Below are 16,510 nucleotides of genomic sequence, written 5' to 3' on the forward strand. Positions count from 1 at the left end.
TATTATATTCCAAGTAAACTAAAGAAGCTTAGAACATTCTCAACAATCAATAGTTTCACCAGTCATCCCCAAACATAAATCTTTCATCTTCACCCGCTGCTTCTCGTATAACGCCCTCAAACATAATAATGAACTATCTTATGAGTTTCGATCTTATACAATTAAAAAATTCAAAAAAAGGTTGAAAACCTACTTAATTGTCTAGTGTTTTCTCCGTCCTCGACCTTGGCAGTACATAAATAAATTTTCTACAGCGGTTGAATTACTAATTTCCTGATCTTGTCATTACAGTATTACTGTTAACTCGTCTTTAATTAGTACTATTTCCAGGTTGAGTTGAAAAACAGCTTTGGCTGATACTATTTCACCATTTCGTTTTCTTCTATTTGCCTGTTGCAATTGTACTTTTTATGGTGAATGAAGACGTATTATTCACCTAATTCTGCACTGGTCAGGCCTTATCTTCTGAAGCCCCGATACATTCAGAAGGGTGCGTTAGCATTATATACTAACGACTACTCCCCACACCGTGGGGTAGGCGATCATTGGGACCGAGAATCCTGTGCCGTGAGTAAGCGCAGTGAGCCAAGAACGACAGCCTTCTAAGTTAGTCCGGCAAAGATTTTTGCCTTAGTGTGGCAAGCCGGCATGACTTTGAGATTAGAAAGTAGATAGGGCATCATTCCACCAAGCACTCCAATAGTCAGAACAACCATCTTGACAGAGTGGTCCGTATAGAGTCTGTGGAGTTCGAAGAGAAAACCCCAATATTTTTTCCGTTTTCCCCCTCTTTTCGAACGATACTCGTATCGCCAAGAGCGTCAAATATCGTCATGCTCTGGTGGTCGAGAAGGACTACTTCAGGCTTAATAACTTGAACGAGTCTGAGGGTGGGGAACCAATAGTTCCGATGAATTCGGTAATTCTCGTTACCCACAACGGATTCAAAATCCCAGGAGCGTAGCCCAACAAGTGTGTCTCATAGATACCGTAAAAGTACCATAGGTGGTAATAAAGCACTTTCAGGGCTGCGTTATGTCGATGGATAAAAGCTGAGACCACATTTGCTGGACATGCAAGTGCATTAGGGTCTCAGACGCCTCGCGGCTGGCCCTGAACCTTGTATGAGGAACCTCTATACCTATCACGCGACTGCGGTAGACTAATGTGTTGAAGACACCATATTAGTGGTGTGAAATGTCCTATTTCCTGCTCTCTCATGGTTGCGAACCATATAGATAAGGGGATTCGAACGCCTGACGACTTTAGCATCTATATCCAGTACCATTCGGTCACGTAGACACTCCAAACTCAAAAGTCCACGGTCTCCCTGTTGTCGGGAGAAGTACAACCGTGGAACGGATGATTTGGGATGCAAACTCCTATGGAGGTGCATCATTTTTCGGGTCTTTACGTTGAGTTCATACTGCTCCTCTAGAGTTCAAACGAGTGGAGTGAGAATGGAATGACTAAATGACTAGCATATTCGTTGCAGCAACTTTGTTCTTCCCCGACAATTCCGAATACCAGATTTATCGAGTTTGTGCTGATACTTGCCGCGGAGAGAGTTCTTCGCTGTTGTTATCTCCTGTGAGTGGCGTTGTTCCACCCCGAGCTAAGTAAGTATAAAGACGTATTACTACTAGTTGTCAGAAAGACTCATTTCTATGTAAAAGTCAACCCCTTTTCAGCCACCCCGTTCCCATCACAATTCCGTGGCTTTTACATATAAAAATTTTTGAATACTGAACTGAAATCATAGAAATCTATCGAATGTTCAATGTAACGGTATATAATCCAAATCTTGGCCAAATGCGGTACATACTATGAGAAATTACTGAACACTCAGATCCGAAGGGGAAACCTTTTCAGAAGATGCAACAGCCCAAACCACAGAAAAACAGGGGGCCGAAACCCCCCTCGCTGGCAGGACGAAGGACGAAGATTCGAGAATCCTAGTGGATACTCATTCTATCACAAACGCCAATCCGGACCAGGACTTCGTCCACTTCATCGAATCTGCAGCACACCATTTTTATGCTGATGATATCAATCGACTTGTGTTACATTGGCTAAAATTCACTAATTCAAATGGCGCTTATTTCGATTGAATTGAATGGGTATTTACTGAGATATCACAGTTCAAATTAGACTCAGAAGAATGGAAAAAACTTTTGGAATAACTGAATGACTCAACATTTTATGCACACTCATTCAAGAATATTGTAATAACTGCCATTGCGATAGTAACATAAAATATTATTGTATTCATTGAAATCGAGGTCGATCACCCGATCCCTCGGACCTTCGAGAGTCGTTGTGGTCATGTACAAGTTGGGCTAGACTAAACAAATGACTATACTACATGCTGCCGATGAGCATATGATTGGGAAGGTTAAAAACGCTGGGATGAGGTTTTTGTGGCTGACGCGAGGGCTTGGAAGTTTTTGCGAGAGACAGAAAAGAGTGGGTCAACGGATCTCGTCGAGACGAGATCGGGGGTCTTCTCCCTCAGCTGAAAAGGAAAAATAAATGGGAAAGAAGAATTTGTAACAATATTTTTGAATTTTTTTAAAGATACCTCAGTTATATCTAAATTTGTTCCATGTATGAGTAGAAGTGTCCGATCAATAGCCATAATTTGTAGTTGGAAACAAGCAACATTGTAGTTGTAATAAAATGGAGGCCATATTATTGAGCAGTAATCTAATTTTGAGATTAATAGAATCATGTAAATTATACTGATGACCTGAAGAGATAGACGTTTGCCATGTCAAATGATCCAATTCATTTTGCAGTTTTGTAGTCTTAACCACAATATGGTTTACTTGGTCTAAAAATTGAAACACATGCTGAACTCTGGCCATTAATTCAGTAAGAAGTAGCATTACCATTATCATCAGTATCATCAATATAACATTTCAAAAAGCAAAATCATTCAATATTCCAAGGTAAACTGTTTTCATAACACCATGTAACCAATCAACGATGTCAAGTGGCTTTAATGCGACATCATGACGAGCTCTTACGGAAACATTCAGTGACATCATTATTAAAAAAAAATTAATAACATTGGTGCACAGTGGGAACCCTGAGGTACCCCTGGTATAACCTGAATAATATATGATACATGTAATACCTCAAACTTCAACTTCAATTAGTATACACTGCATCCTTTGCTTTCCAAAATATCCAATATTTTGTGTTTGAAGATAAAAAAGTCAGTTATAGTAGATTTATATTGTGACAATTCAATTATTGTTGTTTCTCACAATGGAATTTCAACTGGTCGGTGACTAATAAGTCCACGGTTTTTGCAAGTGAGGACTGATTACAAACATTTCGATAATTTTACAAATCCTGTTTATCTCCAGATCTAAATATAGGCCTACGTTGCCACCGGCCAAGAAATAAACTTGTATCTAATAAACATTCGAACAAATAGGAATTCGAACAGGTTATTCTTGAATAAGAATCTTGTTGATCTTCAAGAACCGCCTCTGGATGTGCAGACTGTATTGTCCCCAAAGCCGGTCCAGTACTTGACCTGATCTACCGAATTCAAAGAAATCTGTAGCCCATGTTAATGTTATGAGAAATATAATATGTGTTACGTTGGTTTTCAAAGGAATTCCCTGATCATTAAATGTATACTTTATAATTTCCTAGTAAGTGCACCAATAAGTTTTCTGGAAAACATGTACAGTGTATTATTTTTTTGTTGATAACAATTGTTAAAAGACATTTTAGAAGTGGTGAGTGCTTTTTAATGGTGAGTTTACATTCAGTGAAGGTTATGTATCAGTGGCGTCGTAGTAAATATTTCTAGGTTTATTGATAATTGCGTAAATTATTCTATATATTTTTTTTTCTGATTGATTCGGCCGTTACTTGATGAAGATCCATGGTAATTTCACGAACTACACCTAAACGATTTGATCTCCACAAACTTCAGTGAAAAAATATATCACAACATCTTTCGCTAAACCTTAGCTTTTTCAAGTGATTAATACATCAAATTATTCTTACATTCAGGTACAGGTAAGAAATTGCCTGAACCTCTACATCTCGTACCTGCTCAATTATGATTACCTAAAACAATACCTGAAGCAATGTGAGGCAATATGCTGCCAATTGCATAAGCAGGAAATTTTCTGTGGAGATTTCTGCACTGACGCCTGTCGGATATAATCCAACGCCGTTCGTGGTATTAGCCAGTGGAGTGGTTGTTTTCTGATGGGCGTCAGTCCATTCAACCTACTGTGTGTAGGTATATCGAGACTGACTTGAACGTTTAAAGTTCATTTCTTTAGATATATGATGGAATTGGTCATCCATGAAGACTGCGCTTGCGACTAGTTTCGTTTTCGAAAACAGAAACAAAAAACTTGTAAGTTTGGAAAACAAACTCGAAACTCGAATTCCACTAAACAGATAAAAATAAGTCTGAGTCGCGCGGTTTGTTGTGAACTGTTTTTCATCTTTTTTAACAACATAAACAGCATTTAAATTGCTACATTCTTCAATCGTCCATTGCTTTTTTCGATCATGCTCTAATACAAAGAATAATTCAATTTGATTCTTGTTTGAAATAAACAACAATTCAACAAATCAATAAAAATTTTCTGCCCAGTGCCGATTACCGAAATTTATATTCACCACAGATTAACACTTTGAATAAAGTAATAATGTGAAAGTGAACTGAATTGTTGCTTCTTGTTGTCGCCTACCGTTACCATATAGCGAACTCTGTTTACAAAACACCGAAAACTTTTGATCTTTCCTCCTGCAGAAGGGACGAAAACAAAGTCTTCAATATGTTCCTTATTTTGAAAAATCAAGTTTCTGTTTTGTCGAAATCGACAACGTTGCTGTTTTGTTGTGGTTTTATCCGTTTGGTGGAAATCCGCCATAAAACCTTCTAGATAAACTTCAGAAAACAAAATATCCATAGCTTTGTTTCATCGTCAATTGAAAACTGAAAATTATCAGTCAATTCAGTTGCCAGCCTTCACAAAACACAGATAAATGAACAACAGTTGCTGAACCGAAAACTTTGAACTATCTACTAACCAAATCACTGAAAAAAAATATATTTTAGGTTCAACAGTTGACATCATGAAAACGAAAAATGTTGCTGAACGAATTATAATTTATTTGTTATTTCTGAGGAGCAGGTGTCTGGCAGAAGTTCTGGAAACTGATATCGAATGTTTTGTTCCAGAACCTGCGATTGAGATCACAGGTAAATATTTATTCCATTGTATCTGGCAACATCTTCAAATCAAGCTTTTCTTCTTCATCCAGTTTCTTGTTCACATCAGGGTTTTTGCAGATTGTTTTTCTGAATATTATTTATTGGAAAATAAGTCACTGGTTAAATATTTGGAAAGTCCGAAAAGGGGAGGAGAAACGGATAAAATATCAAGATTTTCTCTTCAAACTCCGCAGACTCTATCCAGATCACTCTGTCAAGATGGTTTTTCTGATTATTAGAGTCCTTGGTGGAATGATGCCCTCTCAAACTACGTTAAAAAAATAACAGTAATAAGGCATTTGATACAATATCGCATGATCTCATCTTGCATGCTCAAATGCCTTGAGGTACCTAACAAAATAGTGAGATGCATTGAAGAACTGATACCACTCTGGCGAACTCGCTTCACCATAACATCTAGTCAAGCCAGAGTTCAAACAGGGTGGGTCACTTTTAGAAGGAGCGATTCCAAAAGTCCCCTTCTGCATCTCACTATTGCCATTACCCGCTCAGAAATACTCGAGGGTATAACTGTTGCACCCTCGGAAACCGGAGGCACAAGGTCCCCCATTTGTACTATATGGATGATCTTAAACTTCATGCCTCTGGAGAGAAGGATCTACATCAGTCCTTGAGGGAGGTGGAAGAGTACACGCATGCTATCGGTATGAAATTCGGAATAGATAAATGTGCAATGGTCCATCTCAAAAGAGGACGATACGAGGACTACGAAGAGGATGTGCAGCTCGTAGATGGAAGCATCCTACATCATTTGGATGCCGGAGAGACGTATACTAACCTCGGGGTAAAACAAAGCCACTCACAAGAGGTAACAGCAGTGAAGAACTCTCTCCGCGGCAAGTATCAGCACAAACAGATCTGGACATTGGAACTGTCGGGGTAGAACAAAGTTGCTGCAACAAATATGCTTGCCGTTCCAATCTTACTCTACTCGTTTGGAGTTGTGAAGTGGACACGGGAGGAGCTGTTTCAACTCGACGTAAAGGCCCAAAAAATTATGCATCTCTATAAGTGTTTGCATCCCAAATCGTCCGTTCCACGGTTGTACTTCCCCCGACAACAGGGAGGCCGTGGACTTTTTAGTTTGGAGTGTCTACATGACAGAATGGTACTGGATATGGCCTGTAAAGTCCTCAGGAGTATGGATCCCCTTTCCTGCATGGTCCGTGACCATGAGAGAGCAGGAATTGGAGCATTTCTCTTTAGGGCAACTGCCTGAGTAGCTGATGAACTCGGTTTAGTTTTCGACACAGAAGGAGGTGACCACAACTCTCTTACCGAGTTGGAACCCGTTCAGCAAAAAGCTCATATAAAAGCCGCACTTCCGCGGAACCACAAGGATAAGCCAATGCATGGCGTCTGGGAAGTGGTCGTTGGTTAATAATGTTGGCGCACCCCCCAAAAATATCGGGGCTTCGGGGGATACAGCCTGACTAGCGCATACTACGGTTAAAAAAATATTTTTTCTGTGACGGGAAAAAAGTTTGATATTTTATCTCTGATGACAGGTAACAAAATGTCACTTTTCATGAAATTACTTTTTTTCCCGGTCCCCGTGAGAAAAGTGAATACTTTTCCACTCCTCCACTGAGGGTTTAACCCTGTGAAAAATAAAATAAGTTACAATCACAATTACTCACATGAAAAAATTTGTTGTAATAGTAAAAAAATAATAATGAAAGTATAATTTTTTCAGAATACCTCCCAGAATACATGAAAGGTGGACAGAATATCGTATTAGAGGGCCAACATTATCCTGTCATCAGAGCAGATGCTTTCAAAGGACTCGATTGTTTTTCTTTGAGTTTGAAGTCAAATAGCATCGAAGCAATCCATGGAGGGGCTTTCGGAAGTTCTTCCATAAAAGTTCTGGATTTGTCAAACAATTTACTGAAATGTATTTTCAAAAGCGGATTACAAGTGAAAGGTTTAGAAGTACTCAACTTATCCAAGAACCAAATTTCATATATTGATACCGAGTCATTTTCTGATGGCTTGATGAATTTGAACTTGGAATATAATAGATTGACTGAATTTGATACTAGGAATTTCCCGAATTTAAAAAATATCCGTGATATCAATCTAGCTCGAAATGGACTAATTTCAATACATTTCGATTTGATGACCAAGATAGAAAAAGTGGATTTGAGTCATAATTATCTGCACGAATATAATTTTTCTAATTTGACGAGTATTACGTATCTAAACCTGGAACACAACAAACTACGACGCATAATAGGGGAATCCTTTCTGAACATGGAAAATCTGCTGGAATTAGATTTGTCTAGTAATATGCTAGAAGATATACTTTTCATGAATAATAGCTTTCCAAAACTGATTATTCTCAAGCTACAAAATAACAATATAAAACATATCCCAGATAACTTGTTCCTGAAGAGCGACAACCTGATGGAGTTAGATTTGTCGCGAAACTATTTGCGATATTTCAATTTCTCTAATAATCAATTGAAGAAGGTGTGGCGACTGAAGATGAACAATATGAAACTACAGAAGATTAATCCGTTACAATTTTTGAATTTCGATTCACTTTCTGAAATCGAGTTGTCACATAATTATTTGTCGGATTTTAACAGTTTCTCTTTCCCAAAATTATGGAGATTGGATTTGAGCCACAATCTTTTTAAAAAGATTGATAACAATTTCTACAATTTGAAAGCTTTGGGAAGCTTGGATTTATCTTATAATTACATAGATTCGTTTGATGTAGCAAAGTGTGAACTGCACAGGCTGTGGAAGATAAAATTGAATAACAATAATATTGCCGAAATTAGCCACAGTCACTTTCCAAAATTAAATTTTCTACTACTTCTGGATTTGTCTAACAACCATCTAAAAACTTTCAGTATTTCTGGAGATGGATTTCAGCGGTTGAGAGTGCTCGACATGTCTTTCAATAATCTTTTAACGTACCAGGAGTCCATTTTTGATAGCTTGAGCTCCTTGCGATTCCTCAACCTGAGAAATAACTTCATAGATCGAGTGCCATCATCAGTCTTTTTCGAAAACTCAAAGTTGTTTTACTTGGATCTCTCCTATAATCTCATCAACTCATTCAAATACAATGAAACGTTTAGAAAAACTAGTCTGAAAACATTCAACATATTCGGGAATCCCATCAATTGTTTACATCTCAGACGAATAGAGGAGTATTCCAGCCAGAATGGGATAGCGATGGATCGTTGTGATGCTCGATTTTTGGGAAACGGAAAGATCCCAATTTGTGTTAACTATGACTGTGATTGTGAATATATATACAGCCCTTTCACTGAAAGTTTTCTCCAGCATGCCTTTCATCGGCGAGATATTAAAAATTGTAGTTTTGATGTGTTATCCCATAATGGAGCCTGAAAAATTATATAAGGTGATTGAAAAAATAAATTGCGACGAGTTGTTCAATTGTATCAATACTGACAAAACAGCCCCTTTGGCGAAATTATGCACTTTGAACTTTGAATGGAGTTCAACTAACATTTTCCAAATAAATAAAATACTTGGTGGTGACCGACTAAAAATTGGCTTGGATGTGCTCAAGAATTTTTGCTTCAGAATATTTGTAAACGAAAATGATCTAATTTTTGTTAAGGGAACAAACACTCGACCAACTAAACCCGGCTTCGTTAAGAAGCTGGTTTCTATGGTGAGTGGTCTTTCAGGTCAGATGGTACAGCTCTGCCGAACTCTAAAAACCTGCTGTTTCATCATTTTCCAAAAAGAAGCGACACACACAGTCTTTCGACAGTTCAAGAATCTGCATATGATGATTCAAATGACAGTGACCTGTAAGAAGGTCTGTTAGACATCCTAGTTCATCCCTACTGTAGTCCAACAATTGTTAGGTATCAAGCTTCGAAGGGTGAATAAACGCCTTGGAGTGGGCCAATCCTGGAAGATTCTGACAGAAGTTCATAAATTGTCTTACCATTCAGGTGTTCGATCTTTGTTTGGCAAAGTCTAAAGTGATGCCAATGACAGATGCTTGCAACACCCTCTTTTGCAAGGGAGTCATCAGCCTTATTGCCTTTCAGGCCAGTATGACCAGGAATCCAGACCATAGACAATCTGTAACATCTTCCTATCGAGGAGAGTTGTTTTTGGCAATTTGCTATCAATTTAGACGTTTATCGGTAGGAGCCAAGTCCTTCCAATGCCGCTTGACTGTCCGAGAATATTTTTATTGACTTGCGCAAACCAAAAGGTGTTTTTGATCCATCTGTGAAACAATAACTATTTGCTCTAAATATTTCCTTCTCCCGGAGGATCTTGTCCTCTCTACTCGTGAACAGTACTTTATAAGGCAGTTCCAGAATTCTGTGACTTCCAGTATCAACTAACAGTCTGTTGCACTCTGCATTAAATTGATTTGTGCAGTTGGCAATGTGCACAAGTCTTTATGCAGACTATGTACCCTCTCTACCCAGAAAAATGTGGAGAGGAGGTAGATCTAGAAGGATCTACATGGCCGCTAACGGTGTGGTACTGATGGCACCGCTGATGGCCAGACAAGCCTGTCTCTGTAAGCCAGAGAGCTTCGCCTGTGGCGTTTTCTGTAAAACTTTGGCCACCAGGCAATTGCACCATAAGTGATCATTCGTCTGACAATAATCACATAAATCCAATGAATTTGTTTGGTACCTAAACGCCAAGTTTTACAACGAATCCATAGGGACAGTCTGGCTTTGTGTAAAACTTTCGTGAGTGTTCTATCAAGAATAATGCCATCTTTGTTCAAAATGGAATGACCTCACCATTGAGGGAAAGTGGCGTTAGATCGTCCGAATTCCTCCTCTTGGTGATGGGGATGATCAAAGTTTTGCTGGGGTTAATAGACATCTGCTCCCTCAGGCACCAACTGTGAACAACGTCCATCGTGCTTTGGAGGAAATTACAAGCTACCCTTTCCGACGTGGACGTGCACGTGGACGTGCATAAGCTTGCAAATCAACTTTTTTTCTGTCGAGGGCATCAAGCAGACTATCCATCAGGAGCGACCACAGAATGGGAGATAATATCCCACCTTGAGGGCAGCCTCTGGTGACCCTGAACCTAAAGGCCCCGCCTTGAAGAGTTGTAGTTGCAGTTCTGTTTACCAGCATGGCATAGCTCCAGCCAGTTATGGTCGATTCTTTTCCTTTTCTACCCAGAGACGATGTTACAGATTTAGGTAGTGCATTGTCAAATGCTCTTTCAATATCAAGAAATACAGCAATCCCAATCTCCTTGTTGTTAAGGGATTGGAAAAATTTCTCTACAAGGTTGTTTAATGCTAAATCTGTCGATTTGCCTGTTTGATAAGCATACTGGTGGTTATTCAGTATGCTTATCATGATGTGTCTATCCAGTATCCTTTCAAGTCCTTTCAACAGGAAGGATGTAAGGTTGATTGGTCGTACCCACTTTAGGTATATATGCCACCCTTGCTGCCAACCATCTGGGAGTCCGTTTTGAAGAAGAGCTGGAAATATACCATCCTCTTCAGGACATTTGACGGGCTGAAACGATTTGATAGCCCATTCAACTGCCGGTGCTGTGATAACCTTCTTAACGACCTCCCAATCGTTTCTTTTGGGCGTTTGGCGCCCTCGAAGATGAGAGGTCTGTTGTTATCAAGAGTCAGATTTCCAGGAAAGTGGTTTTCTATCAAAAGCTCTAACGTTTTTTTTTACTAGAGGTTGTGAATGTTCCATCTGGTCGTTCAAGCAACCCAATTTCAGCAGTCGGCTCTCTAGAGAGAAACTTGTGAATTTTTTGGCTGTCTAAATTAGGAGAAGGTTGGACGTTGTAGAATTTATTTTAAACGATGTTTTCCTTTCACAGGTTTGTATAGTTGAGTCTAGCAATGCAATCGTGGTTCAGTATAGCACCATTGTTGATACCTAGAGTGAGTCGAAGCGCGCTGATGTTTCTACTTTGTTTTTGGATTCTGATTGTAGCTCTATAGTTGCTATAGAAGACGTGGTGAACTTATACCATCAGGAGTGTGTGCAATGAAAGAAATATCAGAGTCTTCAGAGGTTTCAAGTGAAGAAAATATTTTCAATTTCAAATATTCATTTGGTATATCCCCAAAATAGCTAAGCGAAACATCAGTATATCAATTTATTCCTAATACTATTCAATACACAAATTTTGACTCCTTGTGGTTGAAAATTTAATTCGAAAAATAGATTTCAATTTCTTTCTTCAATTAAACAAGCATTTGGAAGTTTAGAAAAAGTTTTCTGTATCTCACGACTCCAATTTTTGAAGTTTTGTCATTTCACTAGTAGATGTCGCAACATGTCTGATTCTGAATATTAATTAGGTCTGTAAACAAAGATTTCTATTATTTGTATTCTACAAGTAGTTTCTGAAAATAATTGAAGATTGAAGTATATACGGCTCAGTTTATTTCAATCAACACCACTTCATTTGAGATGACTTTATATATTTTTTCATTATTATCTGTAGAAAATGTTATATTCTTCGTGAAGGCTTTGTATATAGATTGGTGAAGGCATTTTCAAAGATCCACTTCAGACTTACGTTATAGGATGTCGCTAGATACACGATTTCAGAATTATAGCGGAAAAATTGTTTCATTTCAAATAATGAAAAGTGAACTTCAAAGCATTCAATGATTTTATGAGGAAAGAAACAACAATGTGAGCCACAAAAACTCTCTTCCTTGGAATAGTACATACCATTTTTTCTTCGAATACATATATTTTTGACGATTGAAGAAAAATTAATTGTTTCTCATTGGTACACTGAAATTAATTCATCACAAACTATTTTTTATTTCGTCATTATGAGTTTGGGATAGCACGATAAATGGTAAGACCCTCGTTCACCCTTGGATCGCAAAATTATGATGGAGACTTCTGAGTATAGTTCATTTCAAATGGATGAGGTGTACACTTTTCATCCACTGCTTACGGACTAACAAGAGATACCGATCTAACAATCTTCTGAGAAAAAAGTCAATAGGAAGCAGTTCAGGTGGACTTGTATGAAATGTCTACATGTATCTATTCATTAGTTAGTGAAAAGTATATTCGAGTGATTATTAACATTTTTCAGTAGACTTACTGAACATTCCTCAATTCCAAAACAATAACAGTTGATAATATTTTACCTATTCCTGTTTTCATAAACTCCTTACAAAACTATCAATGATTTTGTTTTATGTTATTGCATTTGTTTTAAAAATGATAACTTTTCAGGAATTGTGATGTGTACAATTGATTCAATCATCTCTATTAAATCAGTGGTATTATCAATATTTTTCGAGTAAAGACGGTGCTCCACGAAACACTCTCTGAGAAGTCGTTTAACGAATGGGAGCGTGACGTTATCAGATATACGAAATGCGGAGCCGACCGGAAATCTCCAGAAGTTTCTGTGTAAGTAGTGGAATATCTCAAAAATATATTGTATACAGGTATTGTACATGGGTATACCTATTCAACCCGAAATGCACTAAAAAATTGTTCATAACTGTAACCAAAATAAATGAATGGACTGAAAGGTAACAAACACTTGTGAACAGCTTTGCGAAGAAAGTAGTTCCTTGAATGAACTTGTTCACATGCATTCCTAGCTTTCAATGAATAGGGTGAACAAAATTACAAACTTACCAATACACTCAAATATATTGCTTCACTTTGAATTTTTATTATTTTTAGTTCTTATTTTAATAATTGTGTCTGTCTCAATAAAACTTTCCTGGACTGAACACAACCTGTTCAGACTTGGCTAAGGCGCTGTACCAATAACGGCACATATCTTGTGACGTCACACTAACACTCGTGTAACTGGGCCGGTTGGCTGTCCTTGTTCATATTTCACTGCCTGAACCACTGTGCATGCTGTTTTTGGCAAGTGCTTTGGCTTGGGATGTGGAGGTTGAGCAAACCGGCCATCGGATGCCTGCTTCTACGTAGCCTCGCTGGATACGAGAATGACAGAATCACTTGTGGGTCTGTTATTCCCTGACTGAATGGTGTGTATATTCGTGCCGAGAGGATGAATGACACTGAGTCTATCAGCTGTCTCTACGGAACCTTCGAGATACCGGGCTCCCTCTCGTCGTAGCATCGCCTTGTCACGGTAATGCGGGGCTCTGCCGTGATTGACCGTCTTTCCCAAGCTACTCGTGGGATATTTTTTGAACAGAGCAAATTTAAATGAAATGTTTCTGAGGCTGAGTCTACAGAGGAGATGGATGTCGAGTTTACGACTCCAACTGATCTCCCTGAAAATTTAGTTCAGGAGCGAGAGCTTCTCATTTTCTCAACTCCTGATCCAATAACTTAACCTAAAAAAAAAGGTTTGGTGGTGCAGCCACGGTGAGAAAACGACTGAGTCGTCTCCTCAAGAGCTGGGTACCTTATAAAACTGCCTTTCACCAACTTCTTGAGCGGCGTACGCAGAATCTGTCTCAGGGCGGGTTAGCAAACGTTTGCGCTCAAGTGCTTTAGGTGTAGCTGACGTGCAAAAACCCTCATATGGAAGGTTGTCGCGGGTATCAAGATGGGAATCTTGCACCTTGACTATCCGACTACCTCATTAACGATGAAACAGCAGAGCAAATACTATGACCATCTGACCTGAAAGACCACTCACCATACAAACTAATCGGCTTCGTTAACAAGCTGGGTTTATTTAGTCGAGTGTGGATAGGTGTGAGCCACAATAAACCCTTGCGGGTTGCGGCGGAGGGTCGAATAGACCCATTCACTTAGGACCTAACCTGACCTGATCTAAGTAGATAATGGTTATTGCTACGATTTGAAACTTTTTCTGTTGTTTTCTAGATGACAATCACTATCAAAATATCAATAGATAAAACACAAATGCATAACATTAGATTTGACTAAACGACCTCATTGATTCAATTAGGTATCAAATTCCAATCAAATCTTTGGCAACGATGTTTCCAATATGCGAATTTGTTAACTTCATTTTCTTCCAATGTCTGCTAGATTATACCTATACCTACTATATACTTTTTTTAAATATTCAAACTTTCAGAAAGAATTGTGTTAAGAGAATTATTTTAATGTTAATTGTAAACAGTGGGATTGTTTATTTTTGATATACTTATGTATTTCGAGGTGAAGTGATTCGAAAATCATCGATTTTTGTAAGACCACCGAACTCACTGACCTGTATAAACGTTTCGAAATGTAAACAAGTCACTTTTTCATTTCAGAAGTGCCTTAAAGGATTCTCCCAAGTCCCAAAACTCCCTGCGAATTTACCGAAACACTGAATTTCCACAATCCGACTCGGCTTCAATCATCAATCCTTTGTTGGTTTATAGGAATATATACCGATTCCCTTCTTCAATATTTAAACATGGTAATGAACTCGAAAGAAGTCAATCACATCTATTTGAATAAACATTGATTTAAACCTGCAAATATCGGTACGTTTTCATATTGATTGAGCCCGCTTTTCACTTCAAGTAAGGCCGTTTCGTTATTCTGACCTTATTTCGATGACTGAAACGAGTTTACTTAGTGCGAAAATTGAAAAAAGCTTTCGGTATAATTATACGGTTACTGTACTTTTGTTGTATCAGCTGAGGAAAAGACAAAGACAGAAATAGTGCAAAAATTTAATAAATTCTACTGACATATTTTGTCATAAATAGGGAATATAAATCAACACTTTTTTTGATTTATTGAGTATTCTGAGTAGGCTATCTTATATTATGTAGTGATATTATTATTTCCTTTCCGAAACGTTTTTGTCGGTTGAGTAAATGAAAAATATTAACAATTATATATCTATGTACATTTTGAATTGTGTTGCCTATGTTGAACCACATAATGATAGATTTAGAGATGAAGATTAAAAAACCATTGCATCTGGTATAAAATATCGTCAAAAGTACTAAATATCAAATCATTTAATAATAAACTACTTCTATCTATAAAAAAATATCGAATCCCAACTCTTTTAGGAATAACGTAAAAGATTAATTGTACTAAACAACCTTTAACTATTTGGAAATTATAGATATTTTCTGTTTTAATTTACTTCTTTATTTTGTTTTATTTTACTTATGAGTTTAGTGTTATATTTCATCTCACATGTGTATGTATAATCTTTTCTTTTCATTTTGGTACCATTTCCTTACTTTTACCGAAGTTTCAGAAAATAAACAATTGTTATTATTATTATTGTAATTAATTTTTCATGGAGGATTCCTCACTGAAATTTGCTTCCTGCACGGAATAAATCCCACTGATAATAATGATAATAATAATAATAATAAACTTTATGCATCTGGAGAGAAGGATCTCCATCAGTCCTTAAAGGTGGTGGAAGAGTACACGCATGCTATCGGTATGAAATTCGGGATAGACAAATGTGCAATGGTCCATCTCAAAAGAGGACGATGCTGGGCTACGGAGAGGATGTGCAGCTCGTAGATGGAAGCATGTTACACCATCTGGATGCCGCCACTCACAAGAGGTAACAGCAGTGAAAAACTCTCTCCGCGGCAAGTATCAGCACAAACTTCGGCAGATCTGGTCATCGGAACTGTCAGGGAAGAACAAAGTTGCTGCAACAAATATGTTTGCCGTTCCAATCTTAGTCTACTCGTTTGGAGTGATGAAGTGGACTCGGGAGGAGCTGTATCAACTCGACGTAAAGACCCGAAAAATGATACATCTCTATAGGATTTTACATCGTCCGTTACGGTTGTACTTCCCCTCGCAACAAGGAGGCTGTGGACTTTTGAGTTTGGAGTGTCTACATGACAGAATGGTGCTGGATACAGCCTCTAAAGTCGTCAGGAGTTCGGATCCCCTTTTCTGCATGGTCCGTGACCATGAGAGAGCAGGAATTGGATCATTTCTCTTTAGGGCAGCTGTTCGAGCAGCTGATGAACTCGCTATAGTTTTCGACACTGAACGAGGTGACCACAACTCTGTCACCAAGTTGGAACCTGTTCAGCAAAAAGCTAAGATAAAACCGGCAGAGATTACCTTCTTCTTCTTCAATAACATTGGAGACCTTGGCTTATCAAAGCGCCTGACGTTTGATTTTCTCAGGTCGAGTGGGCTGAAGTCGGAAACTGAGGGGTTCATCATGGCTTGCCAGGATGGTGTCTTCAACACCTTAGTCTACCGCAGTCGCGTGATGGGTGTAAAGGTTCCTGAGACCCTAATGCACTTGCTATCAACATATCCAGTATATGCGATCTCGGCCTATATC

The 16,510-nt window shown here is 38.3% G+C and overlaps 1 protein-coding gene across 3 annotated transcripts; it reads left to right on the forward strand.

Annotated features, from left to right (window-relative positions):
• The first annotated feature begins 3,460 nt into the window (after positions 1–3,460).
• On the forward strand, positions 3,461–8,690 carry LOC111515088 (uncharacterized). Of its 3 annotated transcripts, none has more exons than XM_023171328.2 (3): positions 3,461–3,668; positions 5,102–5,245; positions 6,975–8,690. In XM_023171328.2, the coding sequence occupies exons 2-3, from the start codon at positions 5,119–5,121 to the stop codon at positions 8,645–8,647; spliced, it is 1,800 nt and encodes a 599-aa protein (XP_023027096.2). In that variant the 5' UTR covers positions 3,461–3,668; positions 5,102–5,118; the 3' UTR covers positions 8,648–8,690. The 3 variants fall into 3 exon arrangements, with proteins under 3 accessions (XP_023027096.2, XP_023027094.2, XP_023027095.2); XM_023171326.2 differs by having other exon boundaries at positions 3,462–3,772; XM_023171327.2 differs by having other exon boundaries at positions 3,462–3,755.
• Positions 8,691–16,510: the final 7,820 nt, after the last annotated feature.

The sequence above is a fragment of the Leptinotarsa decemlineata genome, unplaced genomic scaffold (genome assembly GCF_025532065.1).
Source record: "Leptinotarsa decemlineata unplaced genomic scaffold, Ldec_3_MD MMD2_tig00026314_RagTag_RagTag, whole genome shotgun sequence".
In the NCBI taxonomy this organism is placed as follows: Eukaryota; Metazoa; Arthropoda; class Insecta; order Coleoptera; family Chrysomelidae; genus Leptinotarsa; species Leptinotarsa decemlineata.

Coding starts and splice junctions, on each gene's coding strand:
- LOC111515088 (XM_023171328.2), top strand. CDS start 5,119: ATGAAAACGAAAAATGTTGCTGAACGAATTATAATTTATTTGTTATTT. Junction 5,246..6,974: donor ACCTGCGATTGAGATCACAG/GTAAATATTTAT, acceptor TAATTTTTTCAG/AATACCTCCCAGAATACATG.